This window comes from Desmodus rotundus, chromosome 9 (genome assembly GCF_022682495.2).
Source record: "Desmodus rotundus isolate HL8 chromosome 9, HLdesRot8A.1, whole genome shotgun sequence".
NCBI classification, from domain to species: domain Eukaryota; kingdom Metazoa; phylum Chordata; class Mammalia; order Chiroptera; family Phyllostomidae; genus Desmodus; species Desmodus rotundus.
Window position 1 is genome coordinate 110,429,584 of NC_071395.1, and position 27,080 is coordinate 110,456,663.

The 27,080-nt window shown below is 53.0% G+C and overlaps 1 protein-coding gene and 1 long non-coding RNA gene across 5 annotated transcripts in view; one reads left to right on the forward strand and one right to left on the reverse strand.

Annotated features, from left to right (window-relative positions):
- Positions 1-27,080, reverse strand: part of RNF157 (ring finger protein 157) — a 63,480-nt gene that overhangs the window by 18,411 nt on the left and 17,989 nt on the right. For all 3 annotated transcript variants that reach the window (XM_024554026.3, XM_045190132.2, XM_053912029.2), the window contains exons 3-8: positions 6,242-6,330; positions 2,222-2,368; positions 1,654-1,771; positions 1,137-1,203; positions 799-842; positions 382-429 (exon numbers count right to left, since the gene is read on the reverse strand). In XM_024554026.3, the coding sequence (XP_024409794.2) occupies positions 382-429; positions 799-842; positions 1,137-1,203; positions 1,654-1,771; positions 2,222-2,368; positions 6,242-6,330 (513 nt within the window). The remainder of the gene's footprint in view (positions 1-381; positions 430-798; positions 843-1,136; positions 1,204-1,653; positions 1,772-2,221; positions 2,369-6,241; positions 6,331-27,080) is intronic.
- On the forward strand, positions 15,873-19,160 carry LOC123479056 (uncharacterized). 2 transcript variants are annotated; one of them, XR_008425219.1, is made up of 3 exons: positions 15,873-16,162; positions 16,604-16,806; positions 17,971-19,160. It is a non-coding gene; the product is annotated as an uncharacterized lncRNA (long non-coding RNA). The 2 variants fall into 2 exon arrangements; XR_008425218.1 differs by lacking the exon at positions 17,971-19,160 and adding an exon at positions 17,053-17,269.

The following is a 27,080-nucleotide window of genomic DNA, read 5'->3' on the forward strand; positions in this document are numbered from 1 at the left end:
TTCACTTCGAGAGGCCTTCACTCAGATAATGTGACTCAACACCAACAATTCTGGGACAAGAAAGGTACCAAAAAAATCAGCATTCCTTTCAGGCCACCCAAGTAGTTTCTAACATATAAAAGCATACCCTTTTGTTGCTCTTTGAGTTAAAAAAGGGGAGTGGGTGGGAGGGAAAGAAGTGTGCTTAGCAAAAGAGTAAAAGAGAGAGGGAAGGAAGAAAGGAAGAAAGGGAGGGAGGGAGGAAGGGAGGAAGGGAGGAAGGAAGGAGGAAGGAAGGAGGAAGGAAGGTAGGAAGGAAGAAAGTAAGGGAGGGAGGGAGAGAGGGAGGGAGGGAGGAGGAAGGAAGGAAATGTTAACAGTCCCTAGCCTTCCAATACTTACTACTTGTTTCTGTTTGAGGGGCTTAACACAGAAGGTCCCGTCTGTGTGCTGGAATGAGAACAAGACAGCTGTGACAAGCGGGGGAGGCCAGAGCGCCCCAGCTGTTCACTGTTACTTCCCCAGCTGTGCGTGTTCTGGGACACCCACCGTGTGGAATTACAGACTCCCCGGGCTGGTCAAACCCTTCCCCTTGAGGAAGAGGAAATGAAGCCCACCAGGTTGAAGGTCACGCACAACTGGGTGACCGGGTTGAAGGTAAACCACAGTGTAGCCCCCAGTGTGTTCTTTCAACACCCCCCAGCCTCCAGAGCCCCCGTCTGCTGAGCTCAGGCAGTCGGCGATAAGGGTGACCCGCGTCCTCCCACGAAGGGGTCAAACGTGCCAAAGTGAGGCCCGTAGAAAAGGCCACTCGCGTACCTTTTCAAAAGTGCCCAGCAGCACGTGGCAATGGCCGAAGTACTCTGAAAGAAAGAAAGGCACACGGGTGAACGAGAAAACCAAACAATACACCTGGAGGTCCACCGACCTTCCCTGGTTTCCGCCCTCAGGCAAATGGCCAGAGCCGTCCCAACAGGGGCACGTTATGGAGCCCAGCGGTGTTCCCGAGGTCAGTCTGAGGGCCTTGGGGACTCGAGTGTGGGGCAGGGCTGTGTGGACACTGCCCGAGTGACCCCCACAGAGGAGACCACGCTGCCCCGGGCCTTGTGCCACAGAAGGGCAGGGTGTAGGCGGAGGAAGACAGAAAGCATCCGTACCGTCTCCTTCGTCCACCACCGCGTGGACCACCAAAGGGTAGACCTCCCGGTCCAGATCGAAGCCAAGCTGAAGAGAGAGAACAGAACATAAGAATGAAGAAGGACTCCAGTGTTTAAACGGCACAGGAGCCCATTGGAGAGGGAGGCATCGCCGAGAACTGCATCTCCGCTCCTCCTCCGTCCACCTCGTAGCTGCCCAAGTCCCTCGGATGCATGGACCCAGTTTCTTTTTGAAATGTCATAGGTGACAGCCCTGTGACCTCTAGGTGCTTTGAGTGTGGATCTCTTGACATACCCTAAGCTAAGGGGCGAGTTTGGATAGAAAAATTATGAGGTTAGGTGTATCCTTTTAAGAGTGTGCAGGCCTTACAAGGCTGAAGGTGAGCATGACCTTTGAGCACGGGGCAGTCCGTGTGCCGCTAGCCATGGTCATCACTAGCTCCGGCCCGGGGCCAAGTGCGGAAGCTGCCCCTCGCCCTCTCCCAGCAGCCTGTCCCGTCCGGTGGTGGCAGCTCACCTCGTCTTCGGCCCACTCAGACAGGTCCACCGTGTGGGAGGGCAGGCAGAACTGCTGGCACACCCCTCGCTTGTAGCGCACCGTCTCCGACTGCAGGCTGTTGTCTTTGGGGAGGTAGCTGTGGGCCAAAGCAGGGGGCAAAGCGAGAGTCAGCACGCGGCCGGACGGATCCGACGGCTTCCCCCGCTCGTGCCTGTCCTCAGTGGTCCACGGGCCCGGGCGCGGAGTCGACTAGACCAGACCTCCTTTGTTTCCGATTTCCTTCGCTTTTGCGTGTAGTGCTATTCAACTTATCTACGCAACCCGTGCAGCCACGGAAGGGCAGCTTAGTGGAGTTCTCGCAGTTTCTTAATGACCCGAAGGGCTGTGCCACTGTCCGCCGCTGCACCCACACGCACAGTTAAAGGGAAAAGGTGCAAAGTGGGGCTCGGTAGAGGAAAACCCAAATTCGAGAGCCAGGTCTCACCTCATTGCAGACGAAGAACGTTTTCCCCCACAGCTGCACACAGAAGGCGCAGGCCCTAACCTGGCTGGGAGGGGAGGGGCTCGCTGGGCCTCGTGCCCTTACCTGGCGATGCCGTTCTGGAACTCCTCGGTGGCCTGGTAGTAGATGGTGATGGCCACGCGGGCATCGGCGTCAAAGGTGAACTCCACGTTGTAGTGGACTCTAGCTCTGCCAGCCTCTTCCCCTGGGGTCTTCACTTCCTCGGCACACCTAGGAAGCCAGGGGGACCGCACTCGGTGGGTGCAAATCACTATTTTAAAATTTTTCTTTTTTACTTATATAGTGGGCTTCTCTCCATGACCCCGACCTCTGGCCTGCACCTCCCCTGGGGACGCCCGCAGAGGGCTTCACGCCACCGCCGTGGGTGCTGGGTGCTTTCTGATATTTCACGGTGCTGCCGCTGATGTCCTCGTGCACCTGCCGGCTTCATTTTCGGTTTTCATTGTAATTTAAATGGATTCCCTGGGGCCCACCCCTTCCCCCTTCTGCCTCGCCAGGGGAAACCTCCTGCGTGCTCATTCCTGCTCCTGTACCTGCGTGTTTCTAAATGACACGTCAGGTTTCTCCTTGTGTTTCAGCTTCAGGCATCATCGACTGACTCCCTGCTACGGAAACGAGGGCGTCTTTGTCTCCCCGCTCCGCTCTGCCCCGTGTAGGGACGGCCTGCTTTTGTCAGATCGGCCCACTAGTGTCCACAGCACTACGACCACGTCAACATTATTCACGGCTCAGCCACAGAGTTGTTCCTGGTTAGGGTTCATCCCTGCATACACTTTTCTCCGCATTTGTGCTCATTCTGTTTTCCTCGGTTGCTGAGTTTTCTGTGTATCTCAGCGTTAACTCACACCTGAACCCTCTGCAGGCTGTCGGACCCTCTGGACAGTCAGCGGTGCCAGGTGTTCTGTGCTTTTCGTCTTCTTGAGAAGGTTCCTCCTGGAGCCTCCGGCCTCCTCGGCCTGGCACCTGCACACAGCCCCGTCCCGGGACCTCCTGCCCGTCACCCTGCTGAGTCCCTTTGCCTCTCCCAGGGGATCGAACATTTCCCGCCTCTCCTGGCTTCCTTCCACTTGCGGGGAGCACAGCTTCCAGTAGCTTCCTGGTAAGGGGCGTGTTGGGGGCTAAAGCTTCTGAGAGATTTTATGGTACAGTCGGACAGACTTTGTTGAAAGTCTGGCTGTGTAAAGAATCCCAGGTTATAAATCCATTTAAAAGCCGTGCCAAGGCGTCACCGCCTTCTCTTCCAGCCTCTGCGTGTTCTCACCCCGTCCCAACGGCTGACCCGTGTTTCCTTCAAGACAGAATTTCCTCGGTCATCCATGGTGCTGGGCGCACCGTGGCCCTTTCAATTTAGAAATTCTTTTATTTCTTATTTTTATTATTTTATTTTTTTATAGAAATTATTTATTTTTAGAGAGAGAGGAAGGGAGGGAGAAAGAGAGGGAGAGAAACATCCATGTGTGAGAGAAACATGGATCAAGTTGCCTCCTGCACGCCCCCAACTGGGGGACCTGGCCCGCAACCCAGGCACGTACCCTGACCGGGAATCGAACCGGCGATCTTTCGGTTTGCACAGTCCACTGAGCCACAGCAGCAGAGCTAAAGATTCTCACAGCACCTGTCACTGCTGATTTCCTTCCTTCTGTGTCCTCTGTTCTCTTCCCCAAACCACTGCCAGACGTTAACCCTCCAAACTGCTGCTCTAGTCTCCATCTCTCTCCTTTTCTATTTTCCGGGTCTCTGGTTCCCGGTTCCACGTTCCAGAGTGTTCAACTTTTCCTCCAACATTCCACCGATTCTCTCATTCCAACATGTTTTTAGTTTCTAAGGGCCTTTTTGTTCCCAAAATGCCATGTGAGGTTGCATCCATGGAATAAGAAGACAGTACTCTCTCTGTGTCTGGGGCTGCAGATGAAGTTTTCCCTTTCCTGCAGAATTTTTATTGCCACTTTGTGTTTTCCCTCCATCAACTTGGTTTGCCACTTTCTTTCACGCTACAGGCGCCCCTTGCACATCCAAGGATCTTCGGTTGTCTGCTTCTGTTGAAGAAACGTCAACCCCGACTGGAACTCTGAGGACATAGGGGACTTGGGGACACTAAGCCTCCCTGGGGGCTCCCTGAGTCTTTCTGGTCTTTCCATCCAGGTGCCTCCGATCCCTCTGCTTTCTGACAAAGGCCTGACTGCCGGCATTCTGGGGGTGAAAACGGGGACAGGCTGGAGGGCTGAGTGCCCAGCGATGTCAGTGCTGTGTCCAGTCTTTAGCTGAGTCGGGGTCCCCCAAGTCCAGGGATTCTCTGAGCCTTTCTGCCAGCTGCTTGCAGGGTGTGGGGAGGGCAGTCCTGGCCAGCCGTGCAGTGTAAGGCGGTGTGGGGTTGGGGGGGTCTGACTACCTCGCAAGCAGACTTTCCACCGATCCTCACGTTGGCCTGCCACCCGGCGGCCAGAGGTGCCTGGTGCTGCCCGGTCCGCAGCCTCTGGGGATGCCGCCGCACAGGCCGGGCTCTTCTCCGCGTCTCCTGCTTGCTCGGGCTCTGACTTCTTGGATCTGCTCCGTCACTTAACACACACCATCTGTTTCCAGCTCCGAGAATTTTGTTTCTGCCGCTCCTTTCCCAGTCTCCTAATTCTTGTGGATTATGCTTTAAAAAGTACTCTTTAGGGGAGTTTTGAGAGAAAGCAAAAGTAGATGTTCAATCCTCCACCTTTACCCGGAAATCAGAGACACTGAATTTACTCTGTTCCCATATTCTCAGAAAACCAAAACAGAAATGCCCTTCCCCCAACAGCTACTGGGTGTCAGGCCATTTCCCTTCCATTATCTCGTGCATTTTTGATGACAGCCGTGAAAGCCAAGGTTGTCACCCTTTTTCACCCATGAGAAACCTAGCAAGCAGCCCTGGGGCTGGAGCTCCCCGGGCTCCCGCTCCCTGGCCGGGTTCTGGCGCTCCGCAGCCGCTCCTTCTGCTCTGGAGCTGCAGCCCAAGGACAGGACCGCCCTGTGGCGCAGGCCCTTCGCCTGCCCCCATCAAACACGTGGGCACGTCATGAGATGACGGACACAGAGGGACAGAGTAGCTGACCACTGGAGGCTCCCGTGGCCTCAGGAGCCTCAGTCTGTTCTGTCCCTGGGGACTGTCCTGCAGTAGGGGGGACTCCTTGGCCCCTTGGCCCCAGATCTGATCCCAGGGCTGGGAGAGTACTTAGGCAAGCAATTAAAACTGCAGGGACAAAGAAAGTATAAAAATGAAGAGAGAGAGGCAGAAAATAGATGAGCGGTTGCTTAGGCCTAGAAGAGAGGTTTCGGGGGACATGGGAAGTGACCGCCAGTGAGCATGGGGTGTCTGGGGGGCGGAGAAAGTGTCCCCGAGTCAGATGAAGTGACATGGCGCACGTCTGTCACTGTACTACAAACCGCCGGGTCGCCGGCTTTAGAAGGGTGAGCTGTATGGTGTGTGAGCTGTATCTCAATAAAGTTGTGATGTTCGAGCCAAATTATCAGAGAGCAATCACCCTCCCAGCGCTAACACGGCTGACCTGAACAGCACGGAGCGGTCTGAGTCATCTTCCCGGCCCGTTCAGAGGGATCTGGGACTCCCGGTGTGCCCTAACCAAGCCGTCTGCCCCGGGAGCCGATGAGCTCAGCAAAGGGTGGCACGGGTTTGAAACTGACACAGTCTGGGCCGGCACAAGGACGGGGAATCAGTGATGATGATGGGGATGAAGCAGCCGACCCCGGCCGGGCACGCTGCACCCCTTGGCGGGAGGGCACAGAGGTGCAGAATAAATGTAAATGGTAAACATAAGAAACAAATGAGGATTTCATATTCCAACTGCCAATATCCCGTCTTTCCACAGGCTTGTTGAGGTATCTGCAAGATTCACTTTTTCCCCCCTCAGGAACTCTTTTTTTGTTTGTTTCTTTAAATGCATAAAGTGGAGCCAATAGCGACTCCTCCAGGAAAGGAGCGCTCTCCACAAGCACAGACCGTGTGGTGAAGTCTGAGCGGCCCAGATGCAGAGAGCCCCGATCCGCGCGGACGCGGCCCCACTGACCTGGCACCTGGCCCCAGCACCAGGGACTTACTTGACGAGTCTCAGTGTGTCCTTCCGAATGTTGATCAGGCTTCTCAGCGTCTTCACTGGCTCTTGGGGCGGCGGGGCAGCGTACGGAAACTGTCAGAAACAAATCAGGAGAAGGCCGTGTGTTTATAAAGACCGATGACTGTCCCTCACTGGTACAGGGCTTCACGGGTGACAAAGAACAGCCTTGCGAGGCGGGGTGGGCAGGCGCCAGTCTCCCAAGTACAGGAGGACAATGACATCTGACATGTCAAGGGAGCTCGCTCAAGGTCACGGCTAGTAGAACTGGGATTTGAATCGGCATCGGAAGAGCGAGATTCCTCTGCCTCCCCCATTCCGTGAAGCTTATCCGAGTCAGCATTTAAAATGTGGATAACTAATAAAAACACCCACTGCAGGTCCAAATACCAACGACACACCGTGGCCGAGTTAATCACAAAAGGCTTTTCCTTCTGACCTTGGACCATGGGGAGCCAGAGCGAGGTTTGCCCTCCAGTGAAGCCACATGGAGTCTTAGGAATTTCGGGGCTGCGAACAAAACAGCCGGCCCGCGGTCAGAGAAGAGCCCATGCTCCCTCGGCTGACCACGTGCAGCAGAGATCTTTCGACCACAAGCCAAGGGCTCTTTGGGGGCCGTCAGAGGTTTGGGGTTGTCCAGCGTGTACCTTACACTTTCACTCTTGGGGTTCGGAGTTGATGATAATGAGGACATAAGAAAGGAGAAACGGTAACAAATTTAACAGGAACGGCTTTCAGAAGATTAGGAATGATTTAGAATGTCCCCAGTACTGTTCTGATGTTTTGGGGGCAATAAACAAGTTTTGCCTATAATTCATGGAAAGCCTCCTGGTCCGTGGACTCCTGCAGGAGTCTGTCTACCTCCCGGCACCAGCTGCAGGGCTCCAGACACCCACGTTTCACCCCAATGTGCCTTCCCTGGTTTCTGCTAAACGTGGCTCTTTCGCCTGGAAAACACAACCTACGGCACCTCTGATTTTAGGGACTCAGTATGACTGCTGACAGTTCGCGGGTATGGATGCGGCCCTTAGGAAAACACATTGAGTCTAAATGGCCAGATGTGTGTCCAAATGACTAGCTTTGTGGGTACTGAATAGCAACATTTTATTTTTTTCACTGATACATTAAACATGTATTCTTTTAAAATACACGATAGCTGATTTTTCTAATTACAAAGTAATACACATTCAAGCAGAAAAATTGAAAAGCTCAACGAAGTACGAAATCAGCCATCATGTCATCACTCAGTGACACCACAGTTGACACGGGGGAAGGTCTTCCCCGGGAGCTGTGCCTCCTCCCCCGCTGCCGCCCCTGCGGCGCCCCGCCCCCCATCCATGCCCCCCCATCCACACCCCGGTTTGAACCGTGCACAGGTTCATAGCCTCTCTTTCCCTTAGGAAGGCGTGGCGAACATTTTTAAAGTCTGTAATTTGGCAACACGACCACACACGTTAGCAATAGGAACACATTTGACGTAATCCGTTCCATATTCTTCGATGTTTAACGTGCACTGGTTTTATTTTATTTTTTATGCTGCTATAAACTTGTGGTGAGTGCCTTGTTCCTACATTTCTGCATGCTTGTTTGATTACTTCCTTAGGACAAATTCCTAGATGTGGAATTGCTGGATCAAAGAGTAAGCATATTTTTAAGACTGTTGAAAATATTTTTGCCAAATTGTTTTCCAGAAAGCTGACTCCAATTTTCTCTCCCACCAACAGCGTATCGGGAGGCTCTTAGGCAGCGGAGCCGAAATCCTGGGTCGGACCACCTCTGTGGCCGTTCCTCCCCTCCTCTCCCCCAGGCTGTCACACTGAAGGAATTTAAAACAATTTAAAAATAAGCTTAAGCAAAAAGTAATTAGGCAGGAAAATCCGACACAAACGCGAGTCTATTCTAAAGCCAAAATAAATGACTTTGGGATTAAAGTCTTTTCTTTTTTCTGGAGGAGCAAAGTTAATCATATACATTTGCACAGGTACTTGGTAGTGAGCCATAACACCCCCTGAGTGAAAGAAAGAAAGAAAAGAAAAACGAAAGGGTCCTCCACACTCTCCGAGAAAAGAAAAATAATCGGGGGGTGGGGGCGGGGGCAAGGGACACAGAAACCTGTGCCCTCGGCCTTGCATCCAGAATGTCCTCAGAGGACCTGAGCCTCAGTCCTCTGTCGTTAAAGGCTCAGGCACATAAGGTTTGGTTCACAAGGCCGGGAGCAGACTGCCTGTCTCCCTGAAGCCGGTCTTCATGATGAAGAGTGAAATGGAGTTCCAGAAGCTGCATGTAGGTGCCCTTCACGGCTGTTGAGTTTATTCACTCCAGAATGGCGTCTGGGAAACGGGAAGATGTCCCATAGCCTGTATGGGAAGCCAGGACGCGGCACAGGCTTGGCAGTCCCCTCCACCTGTGGGCCCGGGGACAGGTTATGCGCGAGACAGAGAAGGCTACTTCTTCCCGTCCAGGCCTGCACATGCCGGGCGCTGGCACCCGGGAGGAGCCACTCTAGCTGGTCTTCCTGGTCTACACTCGCTCCCTAAGGTAGTAAGATGTCTACTGAGTACCTACTATGTGCCAGGCATCATGCTGGGTTCTTTAGATCTCTTTTTTGATTTTACTTTATGAAAATAGGGTAAAATACACACAGCATAAAACTTGTCACCTTGACCATCTGAGGCACGCCGTTTGGTGGCACTAAGTACATTGGCACATCATGCCCCCCTCGCCACCGTCAATCTCCAGTCCAGACCCGCCCTTATTTAATGTCCTTTATGCGAACACACGTGTCTGCTGTGGCTGCCGGGCTGTGGGCTCCTGAAGGACCGCCGGACACGCGGGAGAAACTCAAACGCATGCTGGCTCACTGAAGAGGCGAAGGCTCTCAGCACCAACATCCCCATTCTGCTTGTAAAGAAGCAGAGGCTGAAAAGACTCATGTTGTCACCGAGGGTCCCAGGGCTCATGAGCAGCAGGATCAGGGTCTCAGTCCAGAAGCCACGCTCCCTCTATGGCAGCTGCTCTACAGGCTTTCCTGAGCCTGATGGTCTAGAAACTTGAGAGGGACGTGGAGGGCCTCACGGCCCAACGGTCGTTGCAGAAGTCCTGGAAGCCTGTGCGGGCTCCTGGAGCTAGCCCGGACTCTCTGGGTGGCACCCCCGGCTCGGGTGGCAGCACACGGCAGGGCACCGAGTGCCACACCCCCTGCACGTTAACAGGAGAGCCTCGGGGCTCCTCAGAGAAAGCTGTGCTGGGGCGCACATGACAACAGCCTGGTCTGTGAGCCCCAACAGCCCCTGCAGAAGACACAGATGGACACTCCAGAGGTGGCAGTGTCAGAGAACACCGCTGGCAGCCACGGCAGGGGCAGTCACCGTCCCCCTTCCGCCTGAGACGCGCGAACACGCGTTACCCACAGACACAGAGGAGTCTCTTCTGAATTGTTTTCGAAGCACCCAGGCCTTCGCCCTTTCATTCCACACTCTCGCTGTGCCCTGCCCAGCCCGGGGTTCAGGGGAGGACCAGGAACACCTCCCCTAGTTCCGTCTGTAGGGGGCAGAACTCTGGCGGCTTCCACCCGGCCCCTGTGCTCCGCACAGCACCCTCCCTGGACGGGCCTGCAGCGTCCATACTGAAATAAGCCCAAATCTCAGAGTAACTTCAACCCAAACACCTCGAGCCCAGGATGGGAGGACAGTACGGGTTCAGCCAGATGAACTCCTTCGAGGGGTCCCCAGGGGCTTGCCGGTCGAGGCTCTGGGTGATACTGAGCAAGTTTCTCTCTGGCCTTTTACCCCCGATGTCAGCAGTTTCCCTTCACGTGAGCTTTACATTGGCAAAGTGCCACCTGGTGACCAAATGTGGAACTGCCACTGTGTCTGTATATTATCAATCATACATCCTAGATATTTTTTGATTTAATCTTTATTGTATTTTCCCCCACTACTATTCAGTCCTCTTGTAACTCCCTCCCCCCAGCAATCACCACACTGTTGTCCATGTCCATGAGTCCTTGCTCCTTTCTGCTCAATCCCTCCACCCCCAACCTCCCCTATCCTAGATATTTTTAAGCCATTCTAATTCCAATTATTTTGTTAAACTAGCCATACAAATGCACTCACAAACAACTTTGTTGTAGAAAATACGGTCACAATGAATACAAGACAGTAGGATATCTTGTTTCAATTGTAGTTTAGGGGGCAATTCCCATTAAGTCTATAAAAAGGATGATAATCCACTCAAAAAATAAATCACTAAAAAGTTATTTTGCCTGGCTGGTGTGGCTCAGTGGATTGAGCGCTGGCCTGAGAACCAAAGAGTTGCCGGTTCGACTCCTAGTCAGGGCACATGCCTGGGTTGCGGGCCAGGTCCCCAATAGGGGGCACACAAGAAGCAACCACACATTGATGTTTCTCTCCCTCTCTTTCTCCTTCCTTCCCTTCCCCTCTCTCTAAAAATAAATAAAAATATTTTTAAAAAGAAATCTTTTTAAAAAAGGGTTTTTTTCCAAGTATATAATTTGCTAACATCCGCTACGTGTTTCAGGCCCGATCGCATGCCTCTCACACCCCCGATCTGGCCCCCAGGAGCCCCTTCAAGGGGAGCCATGTCCTGAGCGCCCCCTATCACTCTCTGAGCGCCCCCTTGCTGTCGGGCACCACAGGAGTCCCAGCTTCACCTTGGGTTTCTCCTGTCCTGTCCCTGGAAGTGACTGTGTCTCGTCTCAAGGAGCCCTGGCTCCTTCTCGGAGAAGTCGGCCCCGGACCGTCCTGCGTTCACTAGTCTGTGCTGAACACGTGGCCGTGTCCAGGGTTCACCTTTAGAAACCATGATGCATGAACATTTCTTCGAAGGAATTTTAATTTAATTGGGGGCGGGGGTTAAAACAAATTAACATGCACCAATGCAGTTTTTACTTGGAAAAATAGAAAGCCCCAAATGCCAAAAATCTGCTTCCAAAGAGAAAGAAAATTATTTTAGACAATCTGTAATTTAAATAGAAAGGCACTCATTTTATGTATCCGCAGACGTGTAACATTTGTGCCAAAGAATCAAGGGATAGTTCCTAGGGAGAGTGAGATCTGGGTCATGTGAATAACTCATTTACGATACTACGTAAACCCTTTCTTTTATAGATTTTAGGGGTTTTATATTTAAATTTCAGTTCCCTTTTATTTGGCGCCTGGTTATTTTCTCAGCTTTCTCTACTTCCTCTCTTCTCAGAAACACAGTGTGTCCAAGACTTGCCGGTGGATATTTTTAGACTGGCGATGCTTTAGAACATTTTCTTAGATCAGTGTTGGGGGAGAACAGTTTAGTCTCCGCCTGAAGGCGGCAAATGCAGGCAAATCTGCCTCTTCCACCAGCTGCGGCCCCAAGGCCGACAGCATCACGCCGGCTGCGGGCCAGAACGTCAGTGAGCTGTATTTACAACAGAAAAACCCCCTTTTGCTCATTTTCCATCCAGTCCTCGTGGGGAGTTAATCACCGGAGCAGAAAGGTGATCGCAGAGCTGACAAGACACAAGACATTCTTCCCACTCGAAGCAAAGATGTCAGGGAGACCCCAAGAGGGTGTCACGAGGTGACCTTCACACAAAGATGCTCTGTGTCCAGGTTCGGTCACCAAAGGTTTCGACCGGGAAGGCGGCCTATGTACAGTCTGTTAACAACTCTGCTGGGTCCCCTGGACCCGTGGTACATAGGACCAATGGCCTGGCTATGTGACATCACATCTAATGTGGACCCTTTCCAAAACGTTTAAATCCCCAGCACGAGTATGCCCGACTCACCCATTCCCTCTGTTCACCTCAACTGGCGATAAAAAAAGAGCAACCAGTCCATTGCAGAATAAAGCGCCCGTCATCAAATCGCACGGCTCTCCGCCCACGACCACAGCCGACCCACTGCGCCCCCCTCCTCACAGTTCGGGTACAGGGGACAACAAGACCTGGCAGCCCGCTGGGCACCGCTGACACCAAGCGCACCCTTGGGGCCCAGCACACTGTTTTCGTGACAAACGCAACCTACTGGGCCTGGGGGTCCCTCACTGAGTGGGGGGCCTCTCAGCAGGACAAAACACCCCCCAGTCACACTGTACTGCTACAGTAAAGGTACCAGCCTCGAAACAAGCTGTGTTTAGATACAAAGGGTTTTGCCCACCACCAGCTAAGTTTAAGGAGAGTTAAAAGGGAAAAAGAAGGGGAAACAGCCATCTTTTCCCTCCAGCAAGTCAGTAAACACGGCAGGCAGAGGGGTCCCCCCTTTCAGATGAGCACCCCATCCCGGACGCCCAGCCTCGGGCTTGCATCTGCTTCGAGGCTCGTCCCCTGGCTCACGCATAAGAATGCACCTGTATGAAAGATTTTCAGATGCCTGATACTGTGTGTAGAGAATTTGCCCAGAGAGGTAAGAGCCATCTCGGTCAAAATGGACATTTTTTTTTAAAGATTTTATTTACTAATTTTTGGTGAGAGGACAAGGGAGAGAGAAAGAGAGGGAGAGAAACGTCAATGTGTGATTGCCTCTCATGTGCCCCTCACTGGGGACCTGGTCTGCAACCCAGGCATGTGCCCTGACTGGGAATCAAACCGGCAGCCCCTTGGTTTCTAGGCTGGTGCTCAATCCACTAAGCCACACCAGCCAGGGCTCAAAATAAGACATTTTAAAATATGCGACATGTACTGTTCCAAAGAGGCATAATATAACTATTACGTTCCAGACAGCGAATCTCAGAGACAAAAGTCAAATACCCGCTATATGTCGTGTTCGGAGGCCAGCTGCAAGGCTGACTTATGTCACTGGCAGCTCTCTTGCCCTGGGTTCCATCTCCAACCCTTCCTTGGCCTCCTCCCCAAGATCTCTGCCTCCCTCCACGTCTGTCACGGACGGCCTGTCCATCCATCCTCGTAAATCACCCTTCCTGAGCCACATCCTCCAACTTCCCTGTTCTCAGCAGCTGCCCCTGAATGGCTCCTTCTTTTTACTGATTTCCTGCCTGCGACAGAGACCCTGGGCTTCTGGTCATCTTTCGGGGCTTGTCAGAGGTGATCCCAGGTCATCCAGGACAAACAGGTGTCTGAGCATTAACTGTCAGCTCTCTGAGACTAAAAATAGCCAAGTGCCAAGTTTAAACACGGTGCAAAGCAAAGACGGTGCAGCAGCAGATAGTAATTCCCCAGGATGCATACTCGGTCGGATCCCCTAACATTGATGGTCTGGCTCCTGGCCCTGCAATCTTAGCCTAGTCATTGTGGCTCAGGGGATTGAGCATGGCCTGCAAACCAAAGGGTCGCTGGTTCGAATCCTAGTCAGGGCACGTGCCTGGGTTGCCAGTCAGGTCCCCAGCAGGGGGCACATGAGAGGCAACCACACATTCCTTATCTTTCTCCCGTCTCCTCTCTCTAAATCATCTGTCTGTCGAGAAAGTGGTCAAGGTCACCATCAGCAGTCACAACACAAGCTGTTACATACGTAACGTGACGCCACAGGCAGGGCACTGTCCTCTGTGTTCCTTCCACCTCTGCGTTCATCCCATCCCTGCTCTCCTCACGAGGAAACGGCAGAAAACCCAAACTGAGGGAAGCTCTGCCAGATACACAACCGGCCCATCTCAAAACTGTCAGGGCCCTGAAAAATAGGGAAACCCGGGAAACTGTCACGGGCCATGAAGGGGGTGCAGGAGGCGGAACAAAGGTAACCAGGGATCCTGGATGAGATCCTGGAACTAAACAGTGACAACAGTGGGAAAACCGGTGCCGTCCCAGTAAGGTCAGCGGTTTCTCGAAGCACAACGCACCCCGGCGAGTTTTCAGTGTGGATAGTGTGCCGTGGTGGTGGAAGGTGTTAATGTGAGAGGAAGCTGGGTGGAGGGTGTGTGGGAATCCTCTACTGCCTTTGCAATCCTTCTGCAAGGGGCACACAGGTTTTGGAAAAATAAGTTCAGCCAGACAGATGCTGCGACGGACCGGCCAGCAGAGGACCTCCGAGGGGAAGGTGTCGGTCTTGGCTCTGGTGTGACTGCAGACAGGTGGTCGGGCCCTAACAAGGCTCCGCCTCCCTCCCCCGTGCAACGTGCTCAGCAACAGCCACCTCAGCACCGGGGAGGTGAAAGGCTGCGTCAGTCTAGGTCCAGCCAGGAAGACAGAAACCACACCAGTTGTTTTCATGGAGAGACTTTAACATAAGGGACTAATTAAACACGTATGGGAAGACTGAAACACCACAAGGTGACACAGGGCTGACAGAAGGTAACAGCAGGGGTTATCAGATCCTAGAGACCCCCCTGAAGCTGGGACTCAAACCTCCAGCCCGCGACCACCTGGCGCCCCCTGTTGGCAGAGTCTGGCAGGGAGCTGCAGGCTGTGGAGAAATGCGGCCACTGCAGGCGCGGCCACTGCAGGCACAGCCTCAGCTGCATGGGGAGCCCAAGTTCAGAGGGCGCTTTGGGGCAGGCAGACACCAGCTTCAATGTTAACTGTGAAAGAATTCGAGTGTAAGTGTCAGCCACTGGTACTCGTTTCTATCACAGCAGCCATTAAGTTCCGAGGCTAACTGCCTGCTCCTCCCCTCTTTCTTTTAAAACCATGTTACAGCGTGGATCAGTGCAGGAGATGGGCCTCCGGTGCTCACGGCAGTTAGGGTTAATAAATGGGAAATACAGCTAGGCCCCCTGTTCGATTCTGTAACTGCAGCACCTTCACTGCGGAGCTCAAGCATCGGGGATGCCTTCCAGAGATGAGGCCTGCGTCTGACCCATTTCTGTATAAATCGGGGCTACGTTTCTGGTGACGCGCGTGGCAAGGCGGTTTTGGGGAATGACAGAGCGTGCCGCTCACTCGTGGCCCACCGGGAAGCTACCTGACCCACGGGTCTTTAGCTTCTACAGGCTTTTGCAGGACAGTTTCACTACAAGTGAGGGCCACGTGCATGTCTTTAAAAGCTGAAAAGTTAACCAAATTTTTCTTTGAAATGCAATACCACTAAGTACAGTTTCCCGTAAGTGGGGCGCGCAACAGGAAACAGAGACGAGCGTGTGCGCCCCAGGTTTCAGGATGTTTCAGAGGCATTTCGAGGAAATTCCTCCGGCACTGGCCTGGTTCACCGGTGAACGCCACAGAGGCCTCTGTGCTCCAGTTTGTGAAGAAACACAGTTCGACGACAAACCAAAAGTTCAAGTGTTCAGTGGCGTTTTCCAGGTCAGCGGAACTGACACCTCAAAGTTCCTTTCTCCGAGCTTCTGTGAGACCATCTACACTTCACTTGCTTCTCCCCCTGTGTGTGTCTGATCTTCCCACGAGATTGTGAGTTTGAGGGCACATCCACGTGACAGCCGCCTTTGTGCGACCCGGCGTGACGAGGCCGGCGTGGCAGAAGGCGGGGGGCGGGGGGCCAGGGTCGCAGGACCAATGGGCGGATGAGCTCCTCGGATGAGTACAGCGTGCGCCTGCGGTGACCCTCCGAATCTTGAGCGTTTGTTTGTCCCTCAGACTACGTGACGGGCTGGCACAATTAAGGCTCACAAAATACCTGGACGACAGACTGCCGTGGGTTCTCCAGTCACGCGTTTGAGGAGCGGGGACCCTCTGGCCCCACCAGGGAGCTGTGGGCAAGCCTGGAGAGGGAATAGGAAGAGACTTAACAAAACTGGTGTGAGGGCAGGCGCTGGAAGACCCAGGCCTCGGCCTCCTCAGCTGCACAGTGGAATCTGCAGCCCTGGCCTACCTCGCAGGGTGATCAAGGGCAAACAGAAAATGTTCGCACAGCCGTACAGACTGTGCGAATACAGGCAGTCGCCAGTGGTATGCTTACTGCTGGTGATACCACCTTCTTTACAGAGTTCTCCCTGAATGCAGCTCTGCATCCTCGGGGGAAAGAATGTGAAATAGCAGCACGCAGACGGGCGGCTCTCATCCGTGAGTACCAGAGCACTCGGCGTAAACACAGCTGTGGCCCAGCGGGACTCCTGCGGGTCCCGCCCCCCCTACGCACGCTCTACTGGAATTTTTTTAACTTCCCCGTTTTTCTTAAAGTATATTTTATTGATTATGCTATTACAGTTGTCCATTTTTCCCCTTTGCCCCGCTCTGCCCAGTACCTCCCTTCCTTCGGCAATCCCCCCTTAGTTCGTGTGCGTGGATCATGCGTAGAAGTTCTTTGGCTTCTCCATTTGCTGTGCTATTCTTAACCTCCCCCTGTCTATTTTGTGCCTACCATTTATGCTTCCTAATCCCCCCCTCTTTCCCCCCATTTCCCCCCTCCCCCTCCCCGCTGATAACCCTCCATGTGATCTCCATTTCTGTGACTCTGTTCCCGTTCTAGTTTGCTTAGTGTGTTTCTGTTTTTGTTTTTGGAAGTTAACCTCTTGGGCACAGCAGCCTCCCACGGAGACCCATAAAGCCTCAGCTCAGTGACGGAAGGCTCTCAGAGAGGCCCGATCTGCGGAGGACACTGCTCGAGGAAAACGGGAGTGAAGCGACGTCTGTAGCCTCCTGTCTGCTGTGAGCCTGGTGGTCTAACTCGCAGACACAGACGGGCCTGCAGTGGAGAGAAAGACCAGGTCTGGGGGGGCCGTGTCCATCCTGAGGGGGCGCCCTGTGCACTGCTGGCTGGGGTGGCAGATCCACTCCTCTGGCTGAGGGCCACCAAGCACCGTCACGCTGGCCTGCCAGCCCCACCGCCACATGCGTACAGTGCCTGGGCCTTTCAGTAGCACATGTACCCACAGGGGCTCCCGGGGCTCTGTGGCATGTCTGTGGTCCACCCCTTCCTCCCAAGAAACGTTCTTGTTCTTTTTTTCTTAAAGTCAGATACATATCGAGGTATAACTTACAGCCAGTAGAGTTCGCTCTTTTTAGCCTTCAGTTCCATGAATTCTGATGAACACAAATAGCTACAGAACCAACATCAGAATCAAGGTACAGGGCGTCTCCATCACCCCCAGCATTTCTCTGTGCCCTCTGTAGTCGCCCCCCGACACCCCCCGTCCCTGGTGACTCCTGACCAGCTTCCTGCCCTCTGGTTCTGCCCTCCCCAGAACGACAAGACCCGTCACAGTCTCCACAGTGCTTAAATGAAACAGCCAAGGGCCTCCTCGGCTCACACAGGCCACCGCACGCCCAGCCGCCCCCCGAGCTTCTGTGCACGTTGGGAGGAGCAGAGAACCCAAGGTGCGAGGGCTGCGAAGGGCGGCACAAGTCCCCGCAGCTAGGGGTGACTCTGCCAGCTGTGCCCGACACAGGACATGTCCCAGGGAGGCATGAAGCTGGGTCTTTCCATCCACAAAGACCTGTTTTGTTTTGTTTTGTTTTATTCATTCATGTATTTATTTATTTTAAGTGGAATTTATTGGGGTGACATGGGTTAATAAAATTATATAGGTTTCAGGGGGACCGTTCTATAACATATCACCTGTATACTGTATTGTGTGTTCATCTCCCCAAGTCAAGCCTCCTCCCGTCACCACCGAAGCCCCCTCCACCGTCTCCTACCTCCCGCCAGCCCCGAAGACCTCCTGTTTTCAATCGTGCCTTTAGAAACACCCCACTTCCCTCTCCCGTGGCGGCACTGTACTAGACACAGCCAGACTGCCTTCCAGTTTTGGGGAAAGTTCGGTGTTAAAAGAAAACATGAATTACTGTGGCTAGGACTGACGACAGGTTCATAAGAAAATTCTGCTAAACTAAAAAGCTTGAGTTCAATAGAATGTTCTCCCTCCTGTCAGGTCGGGCTTGACCTCACACTGGGCTATCCCGTGCCCAGCAAAATACTGAAGCTTCGCTGAATTCTCCAGGAATCCCTCAAGCGCCCCCTGCACAGCCCAGGCGACTCCGGACGCGCGGACACGCAGTTCGGCACCACTCGCGTCCTGAGCGCGGGGATGGCAGCCAGTTTCTAGCACGACGCGAATCGCCTTGCAGTCATTTCGAAAAAGAATTTTAAGTGTTTCCAGAAGGAAAACTCTCATACCGGCAATTTCAAAGCCTTAAAGCCCAGCAGTGCCCCTCCTAGGTGGACCCTAACAGGCATGCACACATGTGCTCAACCACATACATGTAACAGACTGGTCACGGCAGCGCTCTCGGCGACGGCGAGAATGCTCCAAACGACAGAAGCCAATGCCACACACAGTGGGACAGACCGCGGAGCACACACCCGGGGACAGACACCCGACGGGCATGAACGAAGGGCCGCCGCGTGCAAGGAGATGAACGTGCTCGTGGTCACCTCGGGTCAGAGGTAGTGACGGGAGGGGGGTCTGAGGGGAGCTTCTGGGGGGCTGGCCGTGGGCTGTGTCTCGATCTGGATGCTGGTCCCTGAGGTGTGTCCACTTTGTCAGAATCAGCTACACATGTGTGACTTGCTGACTTTCAGTGTATCTGTTATAGTTCAATGAACGATTTTTTAAAAGGACAAGCCAGCCCCATGTAAGTGAATCTAGAATGATCTCCAGGACACATTGTTGGAGTAACAAGCACAGGCAGAAGCGTGTACGGGGTATGCAGCAACGTGTGGGCTACCCCCCACCCCCGCCAACCCCCCACTGCTGACCATGCTGGCCACACACAGCCCGTGGCGGCTCCTTCTCGGTGGCTCCCTCTCGGGAATGAGGAACCAGAGCCACCCGGTCTGTGCCAGGGGCTGACTCCTGCTGCTTCATACCGCCGCCGGACAGCCGGCAGCCAGTGACTCACTGACGGGGTGCACCGCAGGCTGGCCCCTCACCTCAAGATGGGGTGACTCTGTACAAGCTGTACACCCCAAAGCTCTCCCCAGGGGCCAGGTTGATGTGTCTGGGCTAAGACCAGGCTGTTGCTTAGTGCTGCCCCCACCCCCGTCTGACTCCCGCACCCCCGCCTCCCGGCATTGCCCCGCTGCAGGGCGCTTTCGCGGAGCTCTGCAGCCCTGGCATGCTTCCCGAGAGGCCGACCCAAAGCCGCTGGTGCCAGAAGTGGTCTAAGGAAGCGAGTGGAATGTGGGGAGCAGATGGTCCACCAGCCAGAGGGCAGTGAGGACCACCCCTGGGTGTGGTCCCTGGCGTGCTGCAGTAGTGTGACATGGGGCAGGTGCACTGTCCCTGGTACAGGAGGCCTGGGAGCAAGGGTCACACTCAGGACTGGAATGGGGCGGCTGTTATTAAAAGTTCATCGAAAATGGCCCTGGCTGGTGTGGCTCAGTGGATTGAGTGCTGGCCTGTGAACTAAAGGTCTCAGGTTCAATTCCCAGTCAGGGCACGTGCCTGGGTTGCAGGTCACGTCCCCAGCTGGGGGCGTGTGTGAGAGACAACCCAATGATTTTCTCTCTTTTGCTGTGCCTTCCCTTCTCTCTAAAAGTAAATAAAATCTTTAAAAAGAAAAAAGTTTGTTGAAAATGGAAAAAGAGAGTCCCAGATGTGGCTACCAACCATTTAAAGCCAGGAGGACCCGGCCAACCGCCCCTGGGAGCACTTACTGAAAGGAGCGGCAGAACTACAACTCTCAGTCCCGCAAGTCTCCGAAGCCAAAGTCGGGGGAAGCAGGGATGGGGACGGAGTGAACGCTGAGGCTGGAGATGGGGTGTCTGTGAGATTACCCAGGAACCACAAACCCAGAGTCCCTGGCCCTGCAAGGTGGGCGACCCCCCTCCCTGCAAGACAGAGGGACCCCCTGCTCGAAGACTGTGCCGCCGTCTCAGACACATGTGCTTACAAGGCAGCACCCTCCAGAGGCCCTGCCCCCATCTTCCCTCCTGGCCACCAGACCAAACTTGGGGTGGAATCTCTGCATCGCTCCCCGGGGGCCTGCCGGGCCTGCCCAGAGAGGAGGGGGTATCACAACAGCCAGAGCGCCGCGGGCCCAGGCCGACACACCACTGCCAGGGACGGGCAGCGTGTGCGGGGTGGGTCCTGAGGGGGCTGGCCAAGGGGTGTGGAAGCTGAAGGAGAAAGAGCCGGTTGCTGTGGAGACATCCTCTTGTGACACAGAATGAACACCGGGACAAGGGCGCTGGGTCTAGCACATGCTGGCGGAGGGGGCCTCTTGGGAGCTTGGAAAAGCCAGGGACCACACACTACCTGTCCCCAGAACCCGCACAGAAGTCTCTGGAGGAAAAGACCAGCAGGCTTACAGGAGCAGGCGTGGCTCGGCCGCGGGCCACAGGAAAGCCCAGTAGCTGGGCGAGTCCTTTGGGGGGGCGCCTGAGGCCTCTGGTGACCAGAGCCTGGGCACTGCTGCTTACCTGGCTGCCAGCACAGCACTGCCTGGAGGACCAGGACGCCCTCTTCATCCCTCCTGCTCCCCACGAGCAGACTTCTTGGGCCTCGTTCAGACAGCTGGTGCTCCATTATCTGTCCTCACACCCTCCCGTCCGTCTTTCCACGCTGGAGTTGGTCTGAGTGATCTTTCAAACTGTGTGTTACATGGCTGCCAGTTTCAAACCCAGCAGCGGGTCCCTCGCCTACAGGTTGAAAGCCCTCGTCCAGGCCTGGCTCCACAGCCTCACCTCTCGCTGCGTCCCCCATGGCCCCCCTCTGGACCCTCCAACCTGCTCCAGTCTCCAGGTTATAGAACTCCTTCCTTAGGGCAGGGATTGCCTTTTATCTGTCTCCACATCTCTAGTGTTTAGCATTAGCCTGGAGTATCACAGGTGCTCAATAAAATGAAGGAATGACTGAATGAGCCAATCAGTCAATGGTTTGTGTAATGGGAGGGGGAGATCAATGGTGGGCGTGGCCTAATGATGATGAAAGAACACGGTCTTTTCAACTCCAGCAGAAACTAAATTAAGGTAAGAACAAAGCAGAAACCATTTCCTCCTCCTCCTCCTCCTCCTCTACTTCCTTCTCCCAGGGCATAGTTTTATAATCCAAAATAGTTTTGAAATTTGTAAAGGGAGAAGGGAACCCGCTAGGCTAACAGCTAGTAAGAACCTGCTCCTGCTGCTCTTTCCTCTCCTGCCCAACTTCTTCCCCAGGGACTCTCTTTTCACATTGTTTCAGGTTACACTGCAACCCCTTCCTCTCCCTTTGATTCCTAAAACCACACCCTGAAGTCTGCGCTCCAGACAGATACACCACGATCCCCGCCTCAAAGCAATGCCGTAGGTCCACACACACTTTCTACTCACTAACCTCAACCAGCGCAGTGCCTGTAGCTAAAGAAAGGAGAGGAGCAAGCTCAGCTGATGCTTTCTGTATAAAATGAAAAAATAAAAAAAAAGATCTAAGCAGTAGTTTCTAATTATCTTCCTTAAGCTACTTAACTACAAAGGGAAAGACGGTCACTACCGAAATTCAGCCCCTGGTGGATTCTATCTCAATAAGGCTGTTATTTAACCAAGTAACAGCGCTGGGACCGGGGCACCGAGGACAGCGAGGGTGCTGGCATGCTCCATCTTGACCTGGGTGTGGTTACGAGGGTGTTCAGTTTCTTAAAATTGTAGATATATGGTTTATGTACTTACAGGTAAATATTTTGTAATTCCACAGTAAAAAGAGAAAAAACAACAAGGAAAATTAAAAGCAAAATAAAAACACAAATGAACTCAAAGCAGTTGTTTCTTGTTTTCAAAAAAGAAAGTTAAACAGGAGGGGACGGTTCATCTCTTGGAGCAGGCCTTCTCGTCCCGGGGCAGGGGCTGGGGGGCTGTGCTCTGAGGTGTAGCTTCACCAGCCTCTGTCCCATGGCTGGCGGGCCCCCGGGGACCCCTGTCCCTCTGGCGGGCCACTGGCTGCAGACACGCAACTCCATGAAACCGGGGTCTCAGGGTAGAGAACCCTCGGAACAGGAGCCACATAAAAACCCCCTGTGCACGGCCGGGCGGCAAACGCTCACACCCAGCTAGTTTTCACGGTTGTCTTTTTCAGGCTGTAACTGTTTCCCAAAGCTGTGGCTAACTTTACAACCACTGTGGGTCTCCTGTGTTATGCTCTTATCTACCAAATGAACAAAATCCATCCCACTCCCCACACACAGGTCACCAGTGTTTCCATGCTATCTCCGGAATCAAGACACAGTTGAAACTAACTCTTGAGTAAAACCTACAACTTGGCTATTTGGAAAAATGACTGTGATGTTATCTCCATACTGCAAAAACAGTCTTGGTTTACATATTTGGTATGTATTCCCTAAGTGGACCGAAGCAACTTTTCCTAGAAGAAAGCATTTGAAATACTTTCGTCTTCTTAATAAGGATAAAAAGTAACCTAGATGGAATAAGGGTGTTTATTTTAATTTTTAAAAATATGTTTATTGATTTTAGAGAGAGGAAGGGAGACAGAGAGAGCGAAACATCGATTGGTTGCCCCCCTACGTGCACCCCAACCGGGGATCAAACCCACAACCCAGATTTGTGCCCTGACTGGGAATCGAACCCCCAACCTCTTGGTGTATGGGGGTGATGCTCCAACCTACTGAACCACCCAGCCAGGGCAGAGTAGGTTTTTTTGTTAGAAACACAAATCAAGCTAAATTTCAAAATTGAAGAGGTAAAACAATTTCATTATGTAATTTTCTAAAACTGAACAATCATTTCTTCCTTATCCCCGGACCAGTGAGCGTGTATGCCTCAAAAACCAGTGTGACTGACACCCATGTTCCCAGCAGCATCGTTCACAACAGCCGAGTGTTCGTCGGTAGGTGAACAGATCAACAGAAAAGGTGGTCGGTCCATCCATACAACAGAATATCAGCCTTAAAAAGGAAGGCAATCCTGCCCTGGCCAGGTAGCTCAGTCGGGTAGAGCATTATCCAGATACACCGAGGTTGTGGGTTTGATCCCTGGTCAGGGCATGTACACGAATCGACCAATGAATGCATCAATAAATGCAACAACAAATCGGTCTCTTTATCTCTCTCCCCCCTTCCTCTTGCATTAAAAATCAATAAATAATTTTAAAAATTATTTTTAAAAAAGGGAGGGAATCCTGACTCGTGCTATAACAGGAATGAACTTGAGGACACTATGCTAAGTGAGAGAGCCACAGACAGACCGACCAAGACCGGGGACTCACGTGAGGTGCCCAGACTGACACTCACAGGGACAGGAGGCAGGGGGGCGGTCGCTGGGGCGGGGAGAGGAAAAGGGGGAACGGATGTCCAATGGGTACGCGACCCTTTTACAGGATGGAAGGAGCTCTGGACGCTGGGTGCACAGCAATGCGGACGCACTGAACACCACGGACGTTCACTTAAAGTGGCTAAGAGGTCTCGTTTCAGGTGACGTGTATTTTCTCACAAAGAAAAAAACAACCTGAAGGTAAAACGTTGAGAAGATCACTTACTGAACCAAGCAGGGAAGTCAGTCTGGGGGAGCCTGCAAGCAGGGAAGTCAGTCTGGGGGAGCCTGCAAGCAGGGAGATATGTGTAATAAAAACGCTGTTTTAAAACCCTTGAGTAGAAGGTCTGCAAGCCCCAAACCACCTAGAAAGCAGGCATTCTCCTCCCCTGCTCAGCTCTTCCGTTGTCTGGGTTCCCTTTCGCTCTCGGCTTGCCCTGCAGCGGGCACAGGCGCTCGGAATCCAGTGTTCCAGGAGGACGAGGCGCCTCGCTCTGCTCCTCTGCTGCTCACTCTGACTTCCCGTCCTGCTCCACAGGCCCCACCCACTTCCCACCCGTACCCAGCGGGCCACACCCTTCCTGCCGGTCACTGAAAAAATTACACCTGTTATTTTAGGAACTACCTTCCTTTTCCTACATCTATATATTCTCCTAGACCTCCTTCCTTCCTCTGCTCGGCAGCTGTCCCTTCTCTATATTTTAAGAAAATTTAAATGCTTTTAATTAAAAAATGAAAAAGTGTCCAGTGAGGAAAACTCAAACAACATAGAGAAGACTATGCCGATGGACCCCGAGAGTTACCAGTGTATGTCCTTCTATGCAGCCATCAGTACAAATGTGTCTACGTGCACAGAAGCTGTTGCCCATGGCTACTTCTCTCACATGTGAACTTGGACTCTACACATAGCAACTCGCTTTCTCCCATGAGCGATGTGGCTGCGGGCACATTAGCGACGCAGGGGATATAGACCTAGCTCCTTTTTGGCTGCACACCGGTTCACAGGTGGATTTACTGTAGGAGAGGGAGGACTCAAAACAACAGATTTACAACAAATTATGTATTTATTCCTACAGGTTTAAACTTCAGTCACCATCAAGGTGCACTCCATTTGACGCAATACACCTGTCGAGAAGGTTTTTCCACGGCTCAAAACAGTTTTTGAACTTGTCAATGTTGATGCCTTTTAGGGCTTCTGTTGTTTTTTGGTTTCACCTCTTCCACATCAGCAAAACATTTCCCTTTGAGGAATTTTTTCATCCAGAGAAACAAAAACAAGTCACTTGGGGTGAGATTGGGTGAACAGGGAGGGCGGGGCATGGGAGTCGTGCTATTTTTGGTCAAAAACTGCTGAACACTCAGCGTGGTGTGGGCAGGTGCGCTCGTAAATCACCCATCATGAAATGGGCAAACGTGTTCAGAGAGTCTTCAAAATAAATTCACTGAGGCCGATGCAGCCTCTCACAACAACGCCAGCTGGTGCACTGATGCAGATGGGTTCCCAGAACACTCACCTACTGGGGGAAAGGCTGCACCACAAGGAGCCCACCTCCAGGAGATAATTCTGGCTTGTTTTTTGTTGGTTCCTGCCTCGTAATTTATTGAACAGTTCCTACCTGATGTGTGGAGAGCCCACACAATCCTAAATTCACTAAACCTCTAAATAACAGAGATTTTAGCAGCAATTCACTTATAAAATAAGATCAAACACAATAAAGAAGCAAAAAAGCAGCCCCAGCTCCCCCACCAGCCAGGACAGGGAGGGGTGGCCTCTCTTAACATTTGATGGCTGTGATGTCCGCACAGGATGACCTCAGCCCCCACACGGGGGCCGCAGCACAGACACCTGCAGAAGCCCCGTTCGCCACTTAAAAACCAGCGAGCCTTCTCTGCACCCAGAACCATCAGCAGCTGCAGAAACCACCGCCCTGAAAGGCTGGCACGTCTCACTAATGCTGCTCCAGGCTTCTCGCCACGCAGCAACATCAAGGCTCTTTGCAAGCAGGACGCTCCTCTAAAGGCAGGGCTCCCCTCACTGTGCAGCTGGGTGATTTGAGAGCCTGAGCGATAGACTTGCCAAGGTTGCAAAGAGTTTAATGCTAACATGCAAAAAACCCTTGAAGTCTTGGTTCCAACCTCTCTTCGCCCAGGCTGCTGGGCGGAAGGACGAAGCCAGCCCACTTGCTATCGCGGCACCATATGCTGAGCTGGCCTATGACCTTGTTAAACATAGCTGCCATTGTACTCCTCGGGGCTGATGTCCCCGGGACTGGAAATTACTGGAAAGCAAGAACAGAACTGACCGCTCCCGACAGCCACAGGCAGAAGATAACATTGGAACAAACTGCAGCCTCCTGTCCCCACGCCCCAGCAGCCCAGGGGCCACACCACAGCACCCCACCCTTTTCTAATCCAATTGTAACCCAATAAAAGCCCAAAGCCCCCACCTTGCCCCTCATTGCTGGTGCATCTCTCCCCACCGTGCCCCTCAACTTTCTTGGAGAGGGAATAAAAACTTGACTCTACACTTTCCTCTCTTTGTGAATTCTCTCACAGCTGGAGTCACTGACCACCCTAACCCTGGGCCCACAGACACTCTAGTTCTTAAAATCTGACCTTGAGACTTGATGATAAATTTGACTTCCACGGATTCTCCTAAGTGGGAGCTCCAGGAAAAACTACAGGCGGACTGATGCCCCATCACACGATGCTCTTTTCAAAGTCTGACCACTAAGAAATGCCAGGGAGGACCGCAAGTCCCAGAAGCCAGAACGTCTACGGCACTTCTGGTTTACAGCACAATTTATTTCCACCCCATCTTCATCCCCTCTGGGAAGAGGAGCTGCTCTTGCCTCGCACTGCTGGGTGGCTTTAAAAGGCTGTTTTCTTTCCTGTGCAACCTGACACGGGAGCGCTGGCTGAGCGGGAGGTGAGTTAGGAGAGAGTAGTCAGTGCTTCAGAACTCAAGCCGCCCACTCTGCAATCACTGGGCCTTCCGCTGACCAAGCGTGACATGCAGGGATGGCAAAGCCGGGGCGCAGGGCAGCAGATGGAATTACACACCGCGAGAATGCTCTCAAGAAACACTCCAAGAGAACACATGGTCGCCACTCAGTCTACTTTTAGACATCGCTCCACGTCTCCCCAGGTGCACTGTGTGCCCACTCAGGCCCACGGACCAGAAGCGGGCAGAGCTCCCGGGCCGCCAGGCCTGTGCGTAGCCGTGGATCTGGGCTGCTCTGCTGCTCCAGCCCTGGGGCGGGGTCTTCGTTCACATTCTTCAGGTCCCCAGTCCCTCACCTGTCACTCGGGAGCCTTCCTCAGTAGGGTGTGGGGAAAACGTGCCTGTAGTTTAGAACACCCAGGCCTGGCAAACAGTAAGCGTTTAATGAATGTTAACCATTATCATTACTAAATAACGTAGGGAAAGTACGCTCCATTCGTTCTGTACACTCTAACTCGATCTGCCTACACGGCAGTGCCTGATTTGCTTCTCTCCTTTTTTTAACTTTATTTTTCAATTGCGGTTGACATTCGGGATTATTTTGTGTTGGTCTCAGGTGTACAGCACAGTGGTGAGACGATCATCTACTTTATGAAACGACGCCCCGATATCTCCGGGAGCCGCCTGGCCCTGCACGCGGGTATTAATCACACCGGTACTGGCTGTATTCCCTAAGCTGCACTTCACGTGGCCCCCCGCCCCCCGACTGTTTCCTATTTGCTGTCTTAACGTGACATTTTGATGTCTTTGGAAAAAACATCTGCTCTGTACACCGTGAAGCACACTGAATGATGACT